Source organism: Lagenorhynchus albirostris, chromosome 2, assembly GCF_949774975.1.
Source record: "Lagenorhynchus albirostris chromosome 2, mLagAlb1.1, whole genome shotgun sequence".
NCBI classification, from domain to species: domain Eukaryota; kingdom Metazoa; phylum Chordata; class Mammalia; order Artiodactyla; family Delphinidae; genus Lagenorhynchus; species Lagenorhynchus albirostris.
The window spans coordinates 160600458-160619909 of record NC_083096.1 but is presented as its reverse complement, the minus strand read 5'-3'; the positions used below and the strand labels follow the sequence as shown (position 1 = coordinate 160619909).

Genomic DNA, 19452 nt, shown 5'->3' with positions numbered 1-19452 from the left:
AGAGGTATTCCCTAACCCTCTCCATCCCAATCTAAACTAGTTCACCTTTTTATACTAAGAGCACGCTCCTTCTGTCTTAGCACTTAACTTGTCATTTATAACTTCATATGAGTATTTGTTTCAAGCTGGTACCCGGCTAGATTAAAAACTACATGGAGGCAAGAATCAAGCCTGTTTAGTTCACCATATATAGCAGAAGGCCTGATTTATAGAAGATGCTCAATCAGGTTCAGTGACTGAACAAATAATTGTCTAAAAATGTAATAACTAAGAGTAGAGTCTTACATGATATCCTGAAACCCATTATCTTCTGTGTCTTGGAGACGATATTCTCTAAGGAGAAAGTGTTTTTAATGGAAAAAGGACAGAGGTTTCTGACTGTCATTTTACTTGACTCAGAGAAGCAGTGTTACTCCGATTTTTGGTAACCACTGTTTCTTTTCCTCTTTAGAATGGAGATCTCCTCTCATCAGTCTCACCTCCTGCAACAACTGAATGAGCAGCGCAGGCAGGATGTATTTTGTGACTGCAGTATTCTGGTTGAAGGAAAGGTCTTTAAAGCCCATCGAAATGTATTATTTGCTAGTAGCGGCTACTTTAAAATGCTTCTTTCCCAGAACTCCAAGGAGACAAGTCAGCCAACCACAGCAACATTTCAGGCTTTCTCCCCTGACACTTTTACAGTTATCCTGGACTTTGTCTATTCCGGCAAGCTCTCTCTCACAGGTCAGAATGTCATAGAAGTGATGTCCGCTGCTAGCTTCCTTCAGATGACCGATGTCATTAGTGTATGTAAGACCTTTATTAAATCTTCATTAGACATTAGTGAAAAAGAAAAGGATCGCTATTTCAGCCTTTCGGATAAAAATGCCAGTTCTGATGGTATAGAACGCTCCTCTTTTTATAGCGGTGGCTGGCAAGATGAAAGCAGTTCTCCACATTCTCACCTAAGCCCAGATCAAGGAACAGGTATAAGTGGGAAATCTTGGAGTAAGTATAATTACCATCCAGCCTCCCAAAGGAATACTCAACAGCCTCTGGCCAAGCATGAACAAAGGAAAGATTCCATTAAAAAATCCAAACATTTGAGGTTGTCACAGCCTTCTGAAATGGCTCATTATAAGTCAAGCAAACGAGAAGCACGAACATCTGATTCTTCCAGCCACATCTCGCAATCTGAAGAACAGGCACAAATGGATGCGGAAATGGACTCTACTCCTGTTGGCTATCAGTATGGTCAAGGATCCGATGTCACATCAAGAAGTTTTCCAGGTACCCAGAAAGAGAATCAGTCCCCTCAGTCAGGTTCCAAGACTCTGATGTAAATCAATCCTATCTCAACATGCCCTTACTTTTAGGTGTTATGGGAAGTTGAAACAAGTGATTTTTTTTAAGTCATACTTCTCTAATGAAATCTATGCATAAAACACAAATTTTAAAAATTATAATACTGGATAAATTTAATGAAGTCAAAACAATAGAGTTCTGAGGGTCAGAAACCCATGAATTTCGAAACCTGCTTATCTGTGGGCAATTAGATTACTGTTAAATGTAAAGCTCTTTTGTAAAGTGGTTCAATCCTTAAGACACATATTTTCACTTTATTTTTTAAAATTTTATATTGGAGTATAGTTGATTAACAATGTTGTGTTAGTTTCAGGTGTACAGCACACTTTGCTGTACAGTTATACATCATATTCAGTTATATATCATATTTTCACTTTAAATAGTTTACTTTTTTTTTTTTGCGGTACGCGGGCCTCTCACTGTTGTGGCCTCTCCCGTTGCGGAGCACAGGCTCCGGACGCGCAGGCTCAGCGGCCACGGCTCACAGGCCCAGCCGCTCCGCAGCATGTGGGATCTTCCCGGACCGGGGCACGAACCCATGTCCCCTGCATCGGCAGGCGGACTCTCAACCACTGCGCCACCAGCGAAGCCCTACTTTTTTTTCTGAGTATTCACTCAGGAGCAGTATTTTTATACAGAAAAGTTAAATAGAGCAACCATACATATTGGTAAAGGTTCACAGACCCAGTATCGAAAAGAAATTAAACTAAATCTGATTTTATTAAGATATAAATACATAATTTTAAAAAACTTAACTAATACAACATATAATATTGATACTGTATCTCTGTACCACCATGAGGCATCTCATTTTTATCATAGTAGTAAAATGCAGAGATATTATTGGAGGCTGATAGTTTCAAAGTAGAGAACAGAGATTAGAAATGTATATCATCCAGTTCCCCCCACCAATTAATCAGTTAGCAAATTTGCTTAATATTTTACATGTGAATTTAAAGAAAAATTATGATAAAATTAAACTCTTGCAGAGTATAAGATTTAGATGACAATTATACTCCAATAAGGATGTTAAAAAAAGAAAAAAAGATTTAGTTGATATATTTAAGTTTTTTAATTTTAGAAAATTTCCAAGTATATATAAAAGTAGAGTAGTCTAATTAACCGCCATGCACCCGTTACCCAGTCCCACTCATGACCAGTCTTGTTTCATTTGTACCTCTGCCCCCGACCACTCCCATTTTTAAGCAAATCTCAGACATCATGTTTTCATGTGTAAATATTTCAGAATGTGTCCCTAAAATATAGTCTTAGAAAAAAAACTACAATACCATTATTATCATACTTAAACAAAATTAACAAGTCCTTAATATCACTAAAAGCCAATCAATATTCACATTTCCCTGGTTGTGTAAATTTGAAAATAATTTGGTTATAGATAACATATTTAAAAGTAATAGGCAACCTGATTGATTTTTACTAATCACATTTTCCTGTAGGATACTAACATGAAAATACATGAAACTGTATCATATTATAAAAGCTTTCTGAAAATGCTGAGGCACTCTACCATTGACCAAGGCAGACAGAAATAACAGCAAAAATGGGAAATCTCTGTTGCATTTTAAAACAGCAACAAAGTTATCCTTTCTTGGGCTTTGCACTTTTGTAACTCTAGGTTATTTAAATCTAACTTCAATAATGAACAGCTGAACTTAACTGCTGTTAAATTGAGAAGGTTTGCCTCCAACCACAACTAACATTTTGAATATGTGTGAGTTTTAAAACAAACGATTAAAGATCCTTGACACTTTTTAACCTTTAAAAGAAAAGCAGTACAGCTGTATGAAAAGTAAGAGCAAGGGGGTTCAGACATCTGGTGTGTGTGCTTGGCTGCGGAGCCAATGGGGTGAAGCTACCATCTGTGGGATTATGACTGAATGCCTGCGAGTCAGATTCCTGCCCAGGTGGAACGATTAAAAAGATTTTTTTAAAGAAAAGTTAAGAGCGGGGGGGGCGGGGGTGATAAACCCATGTAAATAAAACAAGTTACTTAAAAGCGTAAAGACCCTGGATTGTGTCTGTAGTTTTAAAATCTAGTAGTACTACTTCTTTACTTAAATCTAGTGACTCTATGCCATTAAATAAAAAGATGAGTGGGACAGTCTAAATCTACCCAGGCTTTGTAAATATATCAAATCCTGAAGGTACGGTTCTATACTTAGGATTACACTGACAATCTAGTCTTTATAAAATTTCTTCCTTCTCCTTGTTGCCTACCTTTCCGAGATTGGACTCTCCAGCCCCTTTTGGATTCTTGATGTTATCAGAACGGTGATTATGAACTTTACGGTGACTTAATCAAACTGTCTCTTGACAGATGACCTGCCCAGGATGAGGTTCAAGTGCCCGTACTGCACACATGTGGTGAAGCGGAAGGCAGACCTCAAGCGCCACCTTCGTTGTCACACAGGAGAAAGGCCCTATCCCTGTCAAGCTTGTGGGAAAAGATTTAGCCGGCTAGACCATCTCAGTAGCCATTTTCGAACAGTATGTATATGATTTTTCATCATTTTACTTTTTAGGAAATACATGCATTTATCTGCTTAGGATAATCTAGTTCACTGAGGAAAATCTTTTCACACAACTATGCAATATTAAACAATTTTTCCAATTTAATGTTTTACTTTGCACATAATGCATACTTTTATATATTTTAAATTTTTATTTATTTTTTTATTTTTGGCTGTGTTGGGTCTTTCGTTGCGGCACATGGGCTTTCTCTAGTTGCGGCAAGCGGGGGCTACTCTTCTTTGCAGTGCGCGCTTCTCATCGTCGTGGATTCTCTTGTTGTGGAGCACGGGCTCTAGAGCGCAGGCTCAGTAGTTGTGGTGCACGGGGTTAGCTGCTCCACAGCATGTGGGATCTTCCCAGGCCAGTGCTCAAACCCTTGTCCCTTGCATTGGCAGGCAGATTCTTAACCACTGCGCCACCAGGGAAGCCCCATATTTTTTAAAATAGGTTTTTTTTTCTCCTCTGAAACCTTGAAATAAGAGATATTCTTTTGAATATCCATTTCAATTCACTTAAAATCTATTATTTTTATATCCCGGTTTTTTCAGAGCCAAAGACAATGTAAACTTTTAAAATGTTTAAAACTTTTTAAATGTCTATGTCAGAATCACCACTTCAGATATTAAGCATCTGCTAGTGATTCTTGAATCCTTATCTGGTAGGTTGTCAGTCTAGTTTCTGCTGTCTGACTTCTCTCCACTACAGCCTCTTTCTAGTGTCTCTCCAGTTTCTCTGGTCTCCTGAAGGAATGGAGTGAGATGGGCAATAGGGTGACTCTCAATCAAGGACTGGACTGTCAGCAGTCAGAAAAATCTCAGGGAATTTTCTGTTCAGTGCTCTGGTGGTTTAATAAGGTAGTGATGGGACTTCCCTGGTGACATTGGTAGTGACATTGGAATTATTCTGCTGTTCATCTTGCAACAAAAATTTTTTCCAAAATTGATGTTCTATTACCCATACTTTTATTTCATTTATACGAGCTCCTTTTAATTTGGAAGGGTATTGGTCACTTGATGCATTGCTTTCTAGGGATTCATCCAACAAATATATATTGAGCACCTACTATGTGCCAGACCCTTTTCTAAGAGCTAGGTATACGGCAGTGAGCAAAACAAACTCTCTGCCTTCATTAATCTCTGAAGCTAATTTAAAAGTTAAAATAACCTTTTATTATTACAAAAGCAATAAGTATGCATTATAAAAACTACGAAAATAGACGTAAGAATAAGAAAATTAAAATATCATATTTTTACCACCCAGATATTACCATTCTTAACACTTTATCATGTGCATTTATTTTTTTTAACCAAAATGATATCATACTGTATATGCTATTTTGTAACCTGCTTTCTTTTTTTGTTTTTAGATTTATTTATTTTATTCATTTATTTTTGGCTGCATTGGGTCTTCGTTGGTGCACGTGGGCTTTCTCTTGTTGCGGCGAGCGGGGGCTACTCTTCCTTGCGGTGCACAGGCTTCTCATTGCGGTGGCTTCTCTTGTTGTAGAGCACGGGCTCTAGGCGTGCGGGCTTCAGTAGTTGTGGCACACGGGCTCAGTAGTTGTGGCTCGTGGGCTCTAGAGTGCAGGATCAGTAGCTGTGGCGCACGAGCTCAGTTGCTCCGCGGTATGTGGGGTCTTCCCAGACCAGGGCTCAAACCCGTGTCCCCTCCATTAGCAGGCGGATTCTTAACCACTGCGCCACCAGGGAAGCCCCTGTAACCTGCTTTCTTTAGTGAATAATCTCTACCTTTCCATCTCAATAAAATTTTATGTGTTACACAGTTCAAATTTACCTATAGTTTCCTAAAATACCACTTATAGCTGGTGTGTCCAAGCCAGAATCCAATCCAGAACTCATCTCATTGTTAGATCCCTTAAATATGTTTTTGAGCTAGCATAGTTCCCTACCCGCCCCTGCCACCTCCCAACCTTTTTAAAAATAACATTGACTTACTGAAGATATTGAGCCAATTGTTTTACAAAATATCCTACCTCTGGATTTCTCTGCTTGCTTCTACATGCATGGTGTCATCTTTAGCTTGTTCTTTTATCACCCCCTGCATTTTCCGAAAACGAGAAGTTTTATCTAGAGGCTTAATGGATTCAAGTTAAATACTCTCATCAAAGACAAAATTGTATGTTTCATATTGTGTCACATTAGGAGACACATCATATCTGGTGGACCCATCATTCATTTTGTTACAATTGATCACTGGATTAGGGTGATGATACTATGATCCCACCATTGCATTGTAATTAGAAAGGAATCTCTGTGTAACTATTTTGGTATTATATGACTATCCATTTCCCCATGAACTATTCATTTAATAGTATTAATACCAATTGGTAATCTCTGTCCAAATTATTAATTTTCCTTGGGGTTGTGGAATGATTTACTAGTATTATCCTTCCTTCTATATTATTAGCTGGAATTCTATAAAGTAAAGCTTTCCTTCATCACCTGGGGCTATTTGGTTACTTTGAAATAGGGTTCCTGCAGGAGAAGCAAGATAAATGTTTAATTATTTCCCTTTAACCACCAATTTTCAAAGTGAAGAGTGATTTAATAGTAGTCTCAAATGGTATATGAGTTTTTTCTGGCTTTTTTAAATAGCATATGTTCTCATGAATTTTCATTGGTTCATTATGTTTGGATCCATAACAATTATTATTTTTTTGATACTCAGAATTTCAAATTTGTGCAGTGGGGACCTTTGAAGCTGGCTCTTGTGTCCTTTTGTCACAACTCCATTAAATTTTCCGTGCTCTTGTTCTCTGGCTCCAAAAGAGCCCTAGGCTCATCTTGTACTTCCCCCGCCACAAAACTGGAATCAGCCATTTCTCAAAGGAGCTTTGGTACCTCTTAGCGGGGAATGAAATTAGAAACCAAAATTTGGACACGCAGGGTGCTCATTGTTATTAGGGTATCCTTTTTAGATTGTTTCTGAGCTAGGAGGTATATATTTTTAAAATAGTGAGTTCATGATGATATTTTCAGTTTTAACATTACAGTGTTTCACTTAATTTCTTTGTCTTCATAACTGTATTGGATTTGGAGGGGGATGAACATGAATCTGTGTCAGAACTTTGTAATAAAAACAGTGCCACATAGGATAACCATAATATTGATTCTATCTCAGGAGAAATAAAGGTACACTCAAATTATGTACTTTCAACATTTACTGATTAATATGTCAGTGGTTAAGCAGAAGATAATAACTGTACTGAGTGGTAGTCCCATACATTTTCTTAGATATTTTACCAGACTGCTTTAGTTCTCTTGGGTTTTTTGACTATTTGTGTTTGGTGGCCCACTTTCATACCATTCTGACATTATCTAAATGAATATGCCATAAACATTAATTCAGCATATATAGTTAATTATATGTAATAATTTTTAGATTAGAATCTATAATCTATTGCTCTGACAGCTATTGAACAAAGTTACTAACTATAATATACAATTATTCATCAATTACAACTTCTTCCCAAAGCATTTCACACATATTAACTCATTTGGTCCACACAACCTGAGTTGTATCCCTATTAGTAATAACGGAGCAGTTAGGAATAATAATAGACTGATATGTAGCAGAACCACCATAGTGGTTGTTTATAACCAGTGTCCATTCTGATAGTCAGGCTTCTGTTCTGTTTGGGTGGTGCCCATACCTTACCAGTTGTTAAATATTTTGACAGTCACCTGGAAGCAGGTTTATAATGTTTTAAGTTACTTGCTTCAAGATAACATGGTTATTAAATGACAAAAGCAGGACTAGAACCCAAGCTTTCCAATTCCTAGTCCAGTCTTCTTTCTATTAGATCTTTCATTAATAAAAGTGGCAATAATCCTTATATGGAAAAATATTTTTTGATAAATTTAAATTTGGGACAATATTTTTTCTTTCTCTAGCGAAATAACACAATATTAGTATTCAAATGAAATGAGTTTTTTCTCCTGAATTAAGATATGTAAAGTCCTGGGCTTCCCTGGTGGCGCAGTGGTTGAGAGTCCGCCTGCCGATGCAGGGGACATGGGTTCGTGCCCCAGTCTGGGAAGATCCCACATGCCGCAGAGTGGCTAGGCTCGTGAGCCATGGCCGCTGAGCCTGCGTGTCCGGAGCCTGTGCTCCGCAACGGGAGAGGCCACAACAGTGAGAGGCCCGCGTACCGCCAAAAAAAAAAAAAAAAAGATATGTAAAGTCCTTAGAAAAGTATATGGCAGATATTAAGTGTTTGCAATAATTTTGTATTATTCTGGGAATGTGTCCCTTGTTACCTCAGATATAAAAATATTATTGGATTAAGGGATATGTGAAATTATTAAGTATGTAATATTAATCATAAAAACATAGTAGACATTATTTAGAGAAAGCTGGTATTTAATATTTCTGTGACATTAATTTATCACCAAAACCTGTGATTTTTTTCTAATAACTAGATGTTAATTTAATACTAATGCTTGGCTTTGAACATTTTAAATTTATGAATTGGTACTTAGAATATCAAACTGTTCTGCTTTTGAAAAATCTTTTTTTATCACTATTTAAATCTCTACACAGATTCACCAGGCATGCAAACTCATCTGCAGAAAATGCAAACGCCATGTGACTGATCTAACAGGTCAAGTGGTACAGGAAGGAACCAGGCGCTACAGACTCTGTAATGAGTGCCTTGCTGAAGTTGGCATAGACAGCCTCCCCATTGATTTGGAAGCTGAACAGCATCTTATGTCCCCATCAGATGGAGATAAGGATTCCAGATGGCACTTGGGTGAGGATGAGAATAGATCATACGTGGAGATTGTAGAGGATGGGTCTGCTGATCTGGTCATACAACAGGTTGATGATAGTGAAGAAGAAGAAGAAAAGGAAATAAAGCCCAACATCAGGTAGCTGGGGTGTGAACCAACAGATCTGGCATGTCTGCAACTTACATTGACTTCCCATAACTCTCTCTTTCCATGGTCAGAGTCTGGTTAAAAATTATCAGACTGACCTGAAAGTAATGACCTGATACCATTTGCATGCTTTCTGAACAGACCATTGTATCCATTCTGAACTTTGTTGCCCTAAAATCTGTTGCTGCACTGGAAAGAAAGAAAGACCTAGCTTGAGTTGGCATGATGGATGAACAATTAATCCTCTTACTTTTATTACAGAGATACCTTTTTTTTTTAATATTGGAAGATCTACTTAGTGAACTTTTTTCAAAGAAAATATTTTAAATAAATTCACCACAACCAAACTGTATATAAGATAATTTCAAGGTGTTTCAAAAACATATAAACTACCACTATTGAATTTTCAAAGGGAACCAGGTAAGAGCACATTTAAGGGTCTGGCACCCTACCTGACTAAACTAATTAGTCCATTACCTTCAGACTGAAAATGACCTATCATTATTCCAATAATTATGGCAGAAAACAAACCTAAACTGTTTGAAATCATTCATATTTGAAACTTTTGTCATTAAGTTAAAAATTACTCTTATGTAGTCAGTGTTTAAAAAGAACAAACTCTAAAATAGAAGCTGATCAGAGATTATATACAGACATCACTTTCTTAAAGCAGGAAACTAATACTGTCAAGGTAGTTTTCTGAGGATCTGTCTATATAGCTGTCTTCCTCTCCAGAGAAAAAAAGAAAACTGGAGGTTCTTACCGGTTCTTAAGATTAATTTCCTCCATTTATATACTACTATATTACTTATAAAGTGCTCTTTCACACATCTCCCCACCTAATCAGCAAGGTAAATAGTATTGTCTCTGATTTACAAATGAGGAAATTAAGGTCAGAAAGTTTAAGTGGTGGGACTGGTAACTGGACAGGTTTTGATTTTAAACAGTCCTCTTTCAACTGCCTCTCCCTGGATAGTCCCCTGAAATGGTGAAGAAGTGAAGTCAAACCTCACCAATCTGCAATTATTATAAAAAGAAGCCTATGAGAATTAGAAAGTATGAAAGAATAGGAATTTAATCACCTTCAACAACATATAATATCTTGAACTAGAGTTATTCAAGTAGTGCTAAGTAATGTCCCTATAGTACCTATTGACATTTTATGTTATTTATATATAAATTTTATATATAAAACTATTTGAACACATTATTCTCCTAAGTTCTTTAAGCAGTTGATATAATTTATATATAATTCTTCAAAACAAACTTTTCTACTAGAATACAAAATTAAGTTTTAACTCCTCCCCTATATGAATTATGAAACATTCCAAAATTACAGTCAAATTGGAGATGCATTATTTTAGTTGTAAAGATAAAATCTAAATACTAGACGAACTGTTCATAAAGGTCTTGGCAAGTTATCCCAATTAAGCTTGTTTTAATTTTGATAGAGGCTCCATGTATTATACTGTATTTTTAACTGCCATGACATACCTCAAGATCCTTTTTATGTTATTTTCTCTTATTCTTTAATTAATGATTGTCCTTAATACCAATTTGTGGGCCAAAATGGTTAATTTCTTTAAGTTTTTTTTATAAATAGATGAATAACCACTTTGTTTTATGGTACCTAATTCTGAGATTTTTTTCAAGATTCCCCTGATGGTAAATTTCCAATTGCTTCAAGACCGGATAGTGTGCATTGAGTTCATTGTCTCCCAACATGACCATTCCTGAGTCAGGAGTCTTAACAATTACATTGTTCCAAATGAGGGAGGGAACACTTGTCATTCTTTAGTCTCACCAGAGGGTGATAACATCTTTCAAAATTGTAATCCGATTTTTAATCATTGGAACCAATAGGAAAAATGACTGACTTGAGCTTTATTTATAGAAATGAAGTTGTGCTTGCATGTGTATACTCTAACGCACTTTAGTCTATGATCTAAATGTTCTTTGATGCTACTATATTCTGCATGCAAACATCAGCATGATTGTCAGCAAGGTCCACTGAACACAGTGCCACCAGCACTTGTAGAGCCTTATCAGAAATAATGCTTTCTCATAATTGTTTATAACAAGCATCAAGCAATCCCCACAAAACAGCTATGAAATTCACCAAACTAGACAGTGCATCTGTTCTATCATTTTAGTATCATAAAAGAACATACGTGACATGTTTGTAAGTTGTAAATAATAACTCCAGTATCATCATATTTATCTAAGACTTTAGAGACCAATTCTTTTCTAGAGCGTAACTATTAATGGTTTCTAAGAAAACTGAATTCTTTGGCTCTTAAATGTGGGAAAATATTACATAGGGGTATAATCTGTTAATATAAGCTTTATTTATGCCAATTTTTTTTGTTTTTTGTTTTTTTTTTTTGCGGTACACGGGCCTCTCACTGTTGCGGCCTCTCCCGTTGCGGAGCACAGGCTCCGGACGCACAGGCTCAGCGGCCATGGCTCACAGGCTCACGGGCCCAGCCGCTCCGCGGCATGCGGGATCTTCCCGGACGGGTGCACGAACCCGTGTCCCCTGCATCGGCAGGCGGACTCTCAACCACTGCGTCACCAGGGAAGCCCTTTTTCTTTTTAATGTTAGGAAAATAATGGAAGTTGGTTAGACCAAAGTTTGCTCTTACAAGAATGCTGTTTTATCAGCTTCTGAACACCCTTCTAAATCTATGGTCCTCAAGATCCGGTTGATAGGATGAAGTTTTGCAAAATAAAGCACCACTGAGTCATGCCTACTGTCTGGAGGAAGCAAAATTGACTAGGCCAGTGGGTTAAAAGATTTTTTTTTACCCAAGAAACCCCTTCTTCAAATGAATTGTTTCATAGAGAAGTTCAACATTTAAGGAAACTCTAAAGGACAGAGCTGCTCTGGTTTAAGCTCCCTACAAACCTTTCCCCAGACACTGCAGAGCTCAGGAGTCCAGCACTGAAAACCTTGGGCTGTATCACTTTTTGAATTCCCTTTGAGCATTACAGTCTCACTTCATTACTCCTGTTACTCCTTGCACTTATAAGCTGGTAACCATAGAGCAGCAAATCACATCTTTACAAGGTTCCTTCTATAGTTATCATATATCTTAAGACCTTTTTAAGAACAAATTTTTCAATATTGTATGTCTGAGTGATGAAATCAAACAGTTACTGCTTTTATGTGGCCAAGTTACTGCTTAATGGATGAAAAGTTTAGTGTTTCAGTTACTTATGAGCTCAGAACTCAATTCGTTAGTTATTTTGCTGAGTCATGCTAAGATATATTGAAATTTCCACTCATATTGGTTATATATGTTTGGAGTCCTAAAATTAATACTATGGAAAAATCACTAAAAACAGTACAGCATAAGATGTGTTTAACTGGGAAGGGTGATAACAGTAGGTACTGGAGGACCAAACTTTAGATTATAAATGGAAAGTTCTAAGTTATTTTATATTAGAGTGGATCAGTATTACTATTTATCATTTATATAGCATTTTATATTTGCAAAGTATTTAATAACTTTTATGTTATTCTTTACATATCTATGAAATAGGACATTTATCACATGAAAGGTAAAGAAATTGAGGCACAGAACAGTAAAGCAACCTGCCTAAGACAACCCAGTGAAACAGTGGCAAAAATAGGAATTAGAATGATCAGATTTTCTGAATCCTAGAATATCAGCTTAAATCACTGAGGTGTGTTGTGTATTACTCTATTTTATAAGATGAGTTTATACAAATTACAGTCAATTGTTTTAAAGCTGACGTCATTGTATGTGGATAAATCCTATACAGAATAAATATTATGTAAAGGATGTGACTTTGGTTACACGAGTTTCAATGATAAAAATTCAGGTTGTCACACAAGTGGCATTATTTAGCCAATTTTATATATTGTGAAGTATAATTAATATTTTATTTTGATACAGGAGTTTCTCAACTATTCATGCCAATTGAGCCATGAATAGAACAGAAAAATGAAATCCACAGAGAATCTATAAACTTCATTTTCTAACTTATCAGCCTTCTCCCTAAAGTACCTGTGTTAATGCCAATGAAAAGTGAAATATGTTAATAAGCCACACACAGGAGAAGCCAGGGGACTCTTAATTATTATTTTGTTTGGCTGCACTGGGTCTTCGTTGTGGCGTGTGGGCTTCTCTCTAGTTGCAGTGCGTGGGTTCTCTAGTTGTGGCACGCCAGCTCAGTAGTTGCTTAGTTGCCCCACGGCCTGTGGGATCTTAGTTCCCTGACCAGGCATCAACCCCCTGTACCCTGCATTGGAAGGCAGATTCTTAACCACTGGACCACCGGGGAAGTCCCGGGACTCTTAACTTTTAAATGCAAAATATTTTGAAATGTATTTACTTAAAAGCATGATAAACACTTTTCCCTGCCTCTTTTAATTTTCTTCACACCAGCAAAAGCCATTGGTACTTCATCATCTTTAGATAGGAAACCAGTGACCAGGGTAATGCCAGTCATCTCTTTACCTTTGGGCTTGATTAGATCATTTGCAAACATTATTGAAGACAACTTGTACAGTATATCTAAGAACTGATTATACTTTACTTCACTCTTTTGGATTTCTAGATACACAGATCCATTATATAGTTTCTTGATTTTCCCACTGGGAAAATCTTTTAATTCCTTGTTGATATTATTTACAACTACTTAATTCTTTTATTGAGTAAATTATTTTATTCAGCCTATAAGGGAAAAAAATGGAACATTTTTACCTAGATAGTAGTTCTCAACCTTGGCTGCACTTGAGAATCACTTGTGGAAATTTCAAAAATACAGATGCCTAAGTAAAGCAGAATCTCTGGCAGATGGGGCCTGGATACATTTTTTTTTAATCTTTCCAGTGTCTTTTATGTGCAAAATAGGTCCCCTAGTCAAGGTTTCCCTTTTTCTCCCCAGATAGATAGATGCTAAAGTTGGGCAGTGGAACCATTTCACATTCCAGTCCACTGGTTCGCAACCCTATCATTAAGGAAAAAAAATTAAAATATGGTTGCCCAGTCCAAGAAAATATTAATTTTTGTGAAATTTTAAGATATTGTGTATGCCCCCTCATCTAAGCTTTTTATTAGGGTCAAATAGTATGGACACTAAATTAAAATAGCCCATTTTTACTTTGAGATGTATTTGCATTTTTATTTGATCATGGGTTGCAGTCTGGGAATTCACACAGTAATTCAGAGTAATTAAAGGACTATATTTGGAATATGTGACTGAAATACTATATCCTGAAATTTTGCAAGCTTTAATGTTTTCTTTGCTTTTGAAAAAGAAACCAGAACACTCTCCAAGCACTGTGAAACTTAATTGCTACACATTTGTATTCCATCAATGAATTGAATTAAATCAGTTTTTATTCAAGTTAAATGCCATACCAGAGAAACCAAGAAAGATGTCTTATTTAAAGAAGCCTTCAGATTAATATGGAAAGAAAAATAAATGTCTTTGCTTTACTTCAAGTATTGCCATTAAAATTTTTTTTTGGAAAATAACTTGAAACGACTTTGGCATAAAGCACCGTCCTCATTCCCATAATTGAGGTTATGTATGCAATTCAAACATGACAAGTATATCCGTTCAGTAGTACTGTATATGCAGACACCATTGCTTAATCTCCTACCAAAAAAGAAAATTATCCAATAAGGAAGTGGCACTTTCTTGCATAATTCAAAAAGGTTAAACGCTGAAATACAAGAAGATAATGTGTCTTTTGTTGCATATTTGAGTTGATTTTAAACTTCTTTTCCCCTGGAGGAAAAAAATCCACAAGGAATACAGCAGTGGAAAACGGCACCTGCACCAGACGCTCCAGTATTTGGGGGCCGTGTTAAAAAATGAAAGCCGTTTTCCCCTAAGCAGCAGCAACATCTATTCGCGCTCAGGCGGTTGACCACGTGCCTTCATCCTACTCTCCGGGAGGACTGCACCAGTGAGTGGGATTAAGGAGTAGGAATCTTTCTTTTCCTTTTCAGTCCTGTTTCCCGCACAACTACTTTTCCTGGAAAGTTATCACAGAGTCCAGCAGCGAGATCCCCGTAGAGAACCCCAAAGTTCCCCGTAGAGGCCCTGACATACCAGACACCCCTAAAGCTAAATTCTGGGGGTGCAAGATGAATAGAAAACGCTGTGTTGTGTGCAGTGTGCACCCGATAAAGAGCCCCTATTTGCCGGGTCCCTACTCGATCCAAGGCCGCTGAGGTAGGCACACATGCCTCCCCACTTAAAACAGGAGGAAACTGAGGCTTGAGAACGGACCCGTCATTGAGTCCAGCCCACGCAGTGGGTTGGCTAGCGGTGTCCGAAACCGCCGCCCTACCGCCAGGGGGAGCTAGTGTCCTTTATCTCTACTCTCGGTTCCCATAGTGCAGTCTGTGCGTCACAGAGGGTCACTGCCTTGGGCGTCACCCCCATTCCTCCCCACCCCCGTCACACAGAGGGGGGACCGCGCCCTTGGCCTCGCTGCTGCTGGAAGAGATGTACCGGATGAGAGCCTAGCTCTCCAGATTCTGTGGTCACTTCACTGACGTTTTTTGGTTTACCTGTCTTGCCTCCCTCCCCTCCTTCCTTTTTCAGGGAGTCGTAACTCTTTTAGAGAAAAATTGAGCAACAAATGTTTTAGCCTGACAGCCAGGTGAGGTAGGTACTACTGTATTATGGCAGATGAAGAAACTGAAGCTTAGAGTGGTGAAAAGACTTGGCCAAGTTCAGAAAATTTAGGAGGTTTCAAGAAGGAAACTGGAAGGAGAGGCCTTGACTCCTACCTTTAGGTAACAGACATACATATAAACATCCACATATTGGAAGATGAGGCATTTGTAGTGACTTCGGGAACCCTTGTCACATGCAAGGGAGAGAAATGAAATAAAGTCCTGGGGGAATTTTACATTCCAGCTGGAGAGACATACATATATGGCCAATGACGATGTGTGGTAGATAGTACCAACAGCCAGAAGTACATCCATTTATTCACCCAACCAACGTCTCAATATCTACCAAGCACCCAGATTCCTAAATGGAATTCAGACAAAAAATTTGGGTGGGGAGAGTATCACATTTATTAATTTCGTTTTTACTCAAAAATAAATACAGATAACAAAAATGGTCCTTAATGCCAACATGTAAAATAGCAATGCTATATTTAAAATGAAAAAAAAAAGATGATTTTAAGCTACACCTTGAATAATGGAAAGAACATCCAATTAGGAGACACAATGAAAGGAAAAGATAAATGATCAGTATAACTAAGGAAAACTAGCAAATAGTTGAGTACAGGGGATGGAAGTGTAAGAGGAGTTCAAGAAAACTCCAATGTGGGCTGTGGAAGGATAAGAGCACTGTTGATAAAAACAAGGAACTCAGAATTTGGATATGAAAACATGACATTAAAGATCTCTCCCTAAGGAGCATGTCACTAGGGGGCTTTGGAATCAGGAAGAACTGGAAGCATCACTGAAACAGACCATTAAAAGATGGAAGGTACAAATAATAACCAGAAGCCAGTTCCCTTGCTCCTTAAGGTGCTTCCAACTTCAAAGCGGAGTTGACTACTACACACATTAGCTGACTTAAGGAACTTTATGCAATTGTTGTAAAACAAAGAGAAAAAGAATCTGCACAAGAATTCAAAGGTAGGAACTGGTGAGTTGTACGGTGTGAACTTTGATGGTGGGTGATGGTGGGCGGGCTACACTGGTACTGAGAGAAGACTTGGAGAGGCCATGGGAACATAAAGGCAGAAACAAAGTTACCCTATAATTGATTCATCTTTCTTCTAATTGTGACACACCCCTTGAATGGTTAATACTTCGAGTTGCAAGGGAATCAGGATGGGACAGTAAAATGGGGGTCCTGTAGAAAGGCACCCAGCTTGGCATAAAGGGACAAGCACAGCTTTTGAAAACAGCTCAACTCTGATAATGGAAGAAAGAAAACTAGACTAACATAGGAAAGATTTGGAGTAGAGAAGCAGGAAAGGAAAAAGTCTGAAGAGAAAGCAGGAGGAGAAGCAGAAGGGAGTGGCTTTGTTTGCCCTTCTTAATAAACAAGAGACTCTGGCAGAATGGCACTGGCTCCAGGGTTATCCTCAGGCTGGTCACCCCCTAACCAAGTGCTGTGGCCTTTTTAAAAAATTAAAAGGTGGGGCTTCCCTGGTGGTGCAGTGGTTGAGAGTCCGCCTGCCGATTGGGCCCGTGAGCCATGGCCACTAAGCCTGCGCGTCCGGAGCCTGTGCTCCGCAACGGGAGAGGCCACAACAGTGAGAGGCCCGCGTACCGCAAAAAAAAAAAAAAAAAAAAAGTAAAAAAATTAAAAGGTGAAAAAGTAAGGGGGCTGTTAGCTTTTAAGCTTGTCCCAATAATAGTACTAGCCCTCACTGAGCATTACTATGTGCCAGGCACTGTCTTGAGTTTTATGTGTATACATTTATTTAATTCTCTCAACAACTATTGTCACGAGTTAAAATTTGGAAATTGAGGCACACGGAGATTCAGCAACATGCCCCAAAGTGGAGAGTTAGTAAATGGTGGAACCAGGACTTGAACCCCCATGATCTGGCTCCAGTTTGTGCTGTTAACCACTGTACCCCCAAAATCCTCAAAATAAAACTGTTAGCACAGTAGTGTTTAAATTCCACAGTTCCAAGTATAATTCCAAAATTACTCCCTTTCTCTTCTACAAAATAAGATTCTTAACTATGGTAGCAAAGCTGGGGACACCTGGTCGGTGAGTAGTCACTATCTCCATTTCAGTGTTGAAGAAACCCAGCCTCAGAGAGGTTCAAGAAATTTCCCAAAGTCATATAGCCAGTGAGTGACATGGTCAGGATGTGAATCCATGACTCTAATGTACTTAAAGTTTGTATTTGGAAGTAATTTAAAAAACACACACAGTTGTGTATTTATTTGGCAATGGGAAAAAATAATATAAACCCACTATTTTCTACTGCCTTGTCCTGATACAAGATATTTCTATAGTCAAAATGTTTTTGCTAAATAACATTAGCTTTTGAACTTTTAGAGTATGTGTCAGAGAAAATGAGACAGCCATTGTCAATCATCTATTTCTGAGTTGCACCTTACAAATATCACCCAAATGTAAAGTGTTTCCTTATATATAAAACTTGAGGGCTTCCCTGGTGGCGCAATGGTTAAGAATCCGCCTGCCAATGCAGGGGACACAGGTTCGAGCCCTGGCCCAGGAAGATCCCACATGCTGCAGAGCAACTAAGCCCAGGCGCTACAACTACTGAGCCTGCGCTCTAGGGCCCGCAAGCCACAGGTACTGAGCCCGTGCACCACAACTACTGAAGCCTGCGTGCCTAGAGCCCATGCTCCACAACAAGAGAAGCCACTGCAATGAGAAGCCCATCAACACAACTAGAGAAAGCCCGCGCGCAGCAACGAAGACCCAACGCAGCCAAAAATAAAATAAAACTTGAGTAATGAGAGCTGTTGTGCCAACCTCACAGGGCTATTACCTGGATCAAAAGAACAGAACATAAATGTGATTTGTTATATATTAAAAGATATCGTATAAATACAATGAACAGAGTCCTAAGTCCCAAATCTGCCTCTTCTAACCAGTAGGTTTTAGGTGTCACTAATCCCCTTATTTGTAAAATGTAGGACAACTGTACTACATATAGAATTGCTGAAAGGACAAATGGGTAATATACAGAAAGCATCTGGGAAAATGTTTTGTACAGAGGAGAGCTGGATATGTGTTTATGACAAAATAAATATGTTGGCCCTAAGACTACTTTCTTGCATGTCCAGAATTCAACATTAATTGTTCATTTTACAGGCAACAGAACAAAAAAGTACAGAGCATGTTATATGGGAAAACACATTGATAAATTACTACAGTCACTAAATTCTGAGGAAGTTTGCTCTGGAAGGAGCTTTTAGAAGCTATCTTTTCCAATTTCCTGTCCCCCCCTCCCACCCCCTGGTTTTTGTAGATGAAGAAACTACATTCTCAGTCTCAATCTGGAATTCCCCAAACCTTCTGAAGCTCAGACTTCAGGAAGGGGCAGAACTGTAGTCCACTTGGTGCGCTTCCCCCGCTTTGAGGAGGCTATAAACTGTACTTTTTCCACCATTTCTTTTTGAACATTCTCTTCCAAAGCCCAAGTGGTAATAGCAAGGTGGAAAGAGAACTAGCAAGGGTGGCTGTAAGGACACACATAACCACTTAGCCTTCTTGGAGAGGCACCAGTGAGAAAAAGTCATCACATCACTACTGTTACTTTCCTGAAAAGTCACTGCCATCATGTAACACAGCCCTGTACCCATGACAATGACTGTCTGATTAGTGAGCAGACCTGGATGGTGTGATCTGGACCTTTTAGGCTAAACTGTTCCAGTAAGATACCTTCTTTTTCTCAGCTCAGTTGTTTAAAATATTACTAGATCACAGAAACTTAGAACTGGAAAGGAATTGAGGAATCACTAATACACACCTATAACACATAGATGAGGAAGTAGGTCCAAGGTCAAACAGTAGTAGAGCAAAGGCTAGGAACTGAGGCTTGTGGCTTGGGATTCTTATGTTCTCATAGATATGCTCAAGGAGCTGACCTGCAGTCTCTGCCTAAGAGTTTGACGTCGCTCTAAGATGCTTAATCCACTGACCACTAAGTAACTGACCATCTATT

At 38.3% G+C, this 19452-nt stretch overlaps 2 protein-coding genes across 16 annotated transcripts in view; one reads left to right on the top strand and one right to left on the bottom strand.

The window, feature by feature from the left end:
- Positions 1-9127, top strand: part of ZBTB8A (zinc finger and BTB domain containing 8A) — a 48355-nt gene extending 39228 nt beyond the window's left edge. The window contains exons 3-5 of the mRNA XM_060140673.1: positions 452-1272; positions 3686-3855; positions 8443-9127. Of these exons, the coding sequence (XP_059996656.1) occupies positions 453-1272; positions 3686-3855; positions 8443-8775 (1323 nt within the window). The 5' untranslated portion in view covers position 452 and the 3' untranslated portion in view covers positions 8776-9127. The remainder of the gene's footprint in view (positions 1-451; positions 1273-3685; positions 3856-8442) is intronic.
- The window catches only part of ZBTB8OS (zinc finger and BTB domain containing 8 opposite strand), a 130558-nt gene that overhangs the window by 94582 nt on the left and 16524 nt on the right, over positions 1-19452 (bottom strand). For 7 of the 15 annotated variants that reach the window (XR_009539005.1, XR_009539004.1, XM_060140679.1 and 4 more), the window contains exon 7: positions 5873-5937. The exons of the other annotated variants lie outside the window; for them this stretch is intronic. Coding sequence is in view for 5 of the 7 variants with exons in the window: in XM_060140679.1 (XP_059996662.1) it covers positions 5873-5937 (65 nt within the window). In the remaining 2 variants the exon portion in view is untranslated. The remainder of the gene's footprint in view (positions 1-5872; positions 5938-19452) is intronic. 15 annotated transcript variants of the gene reach the window in all.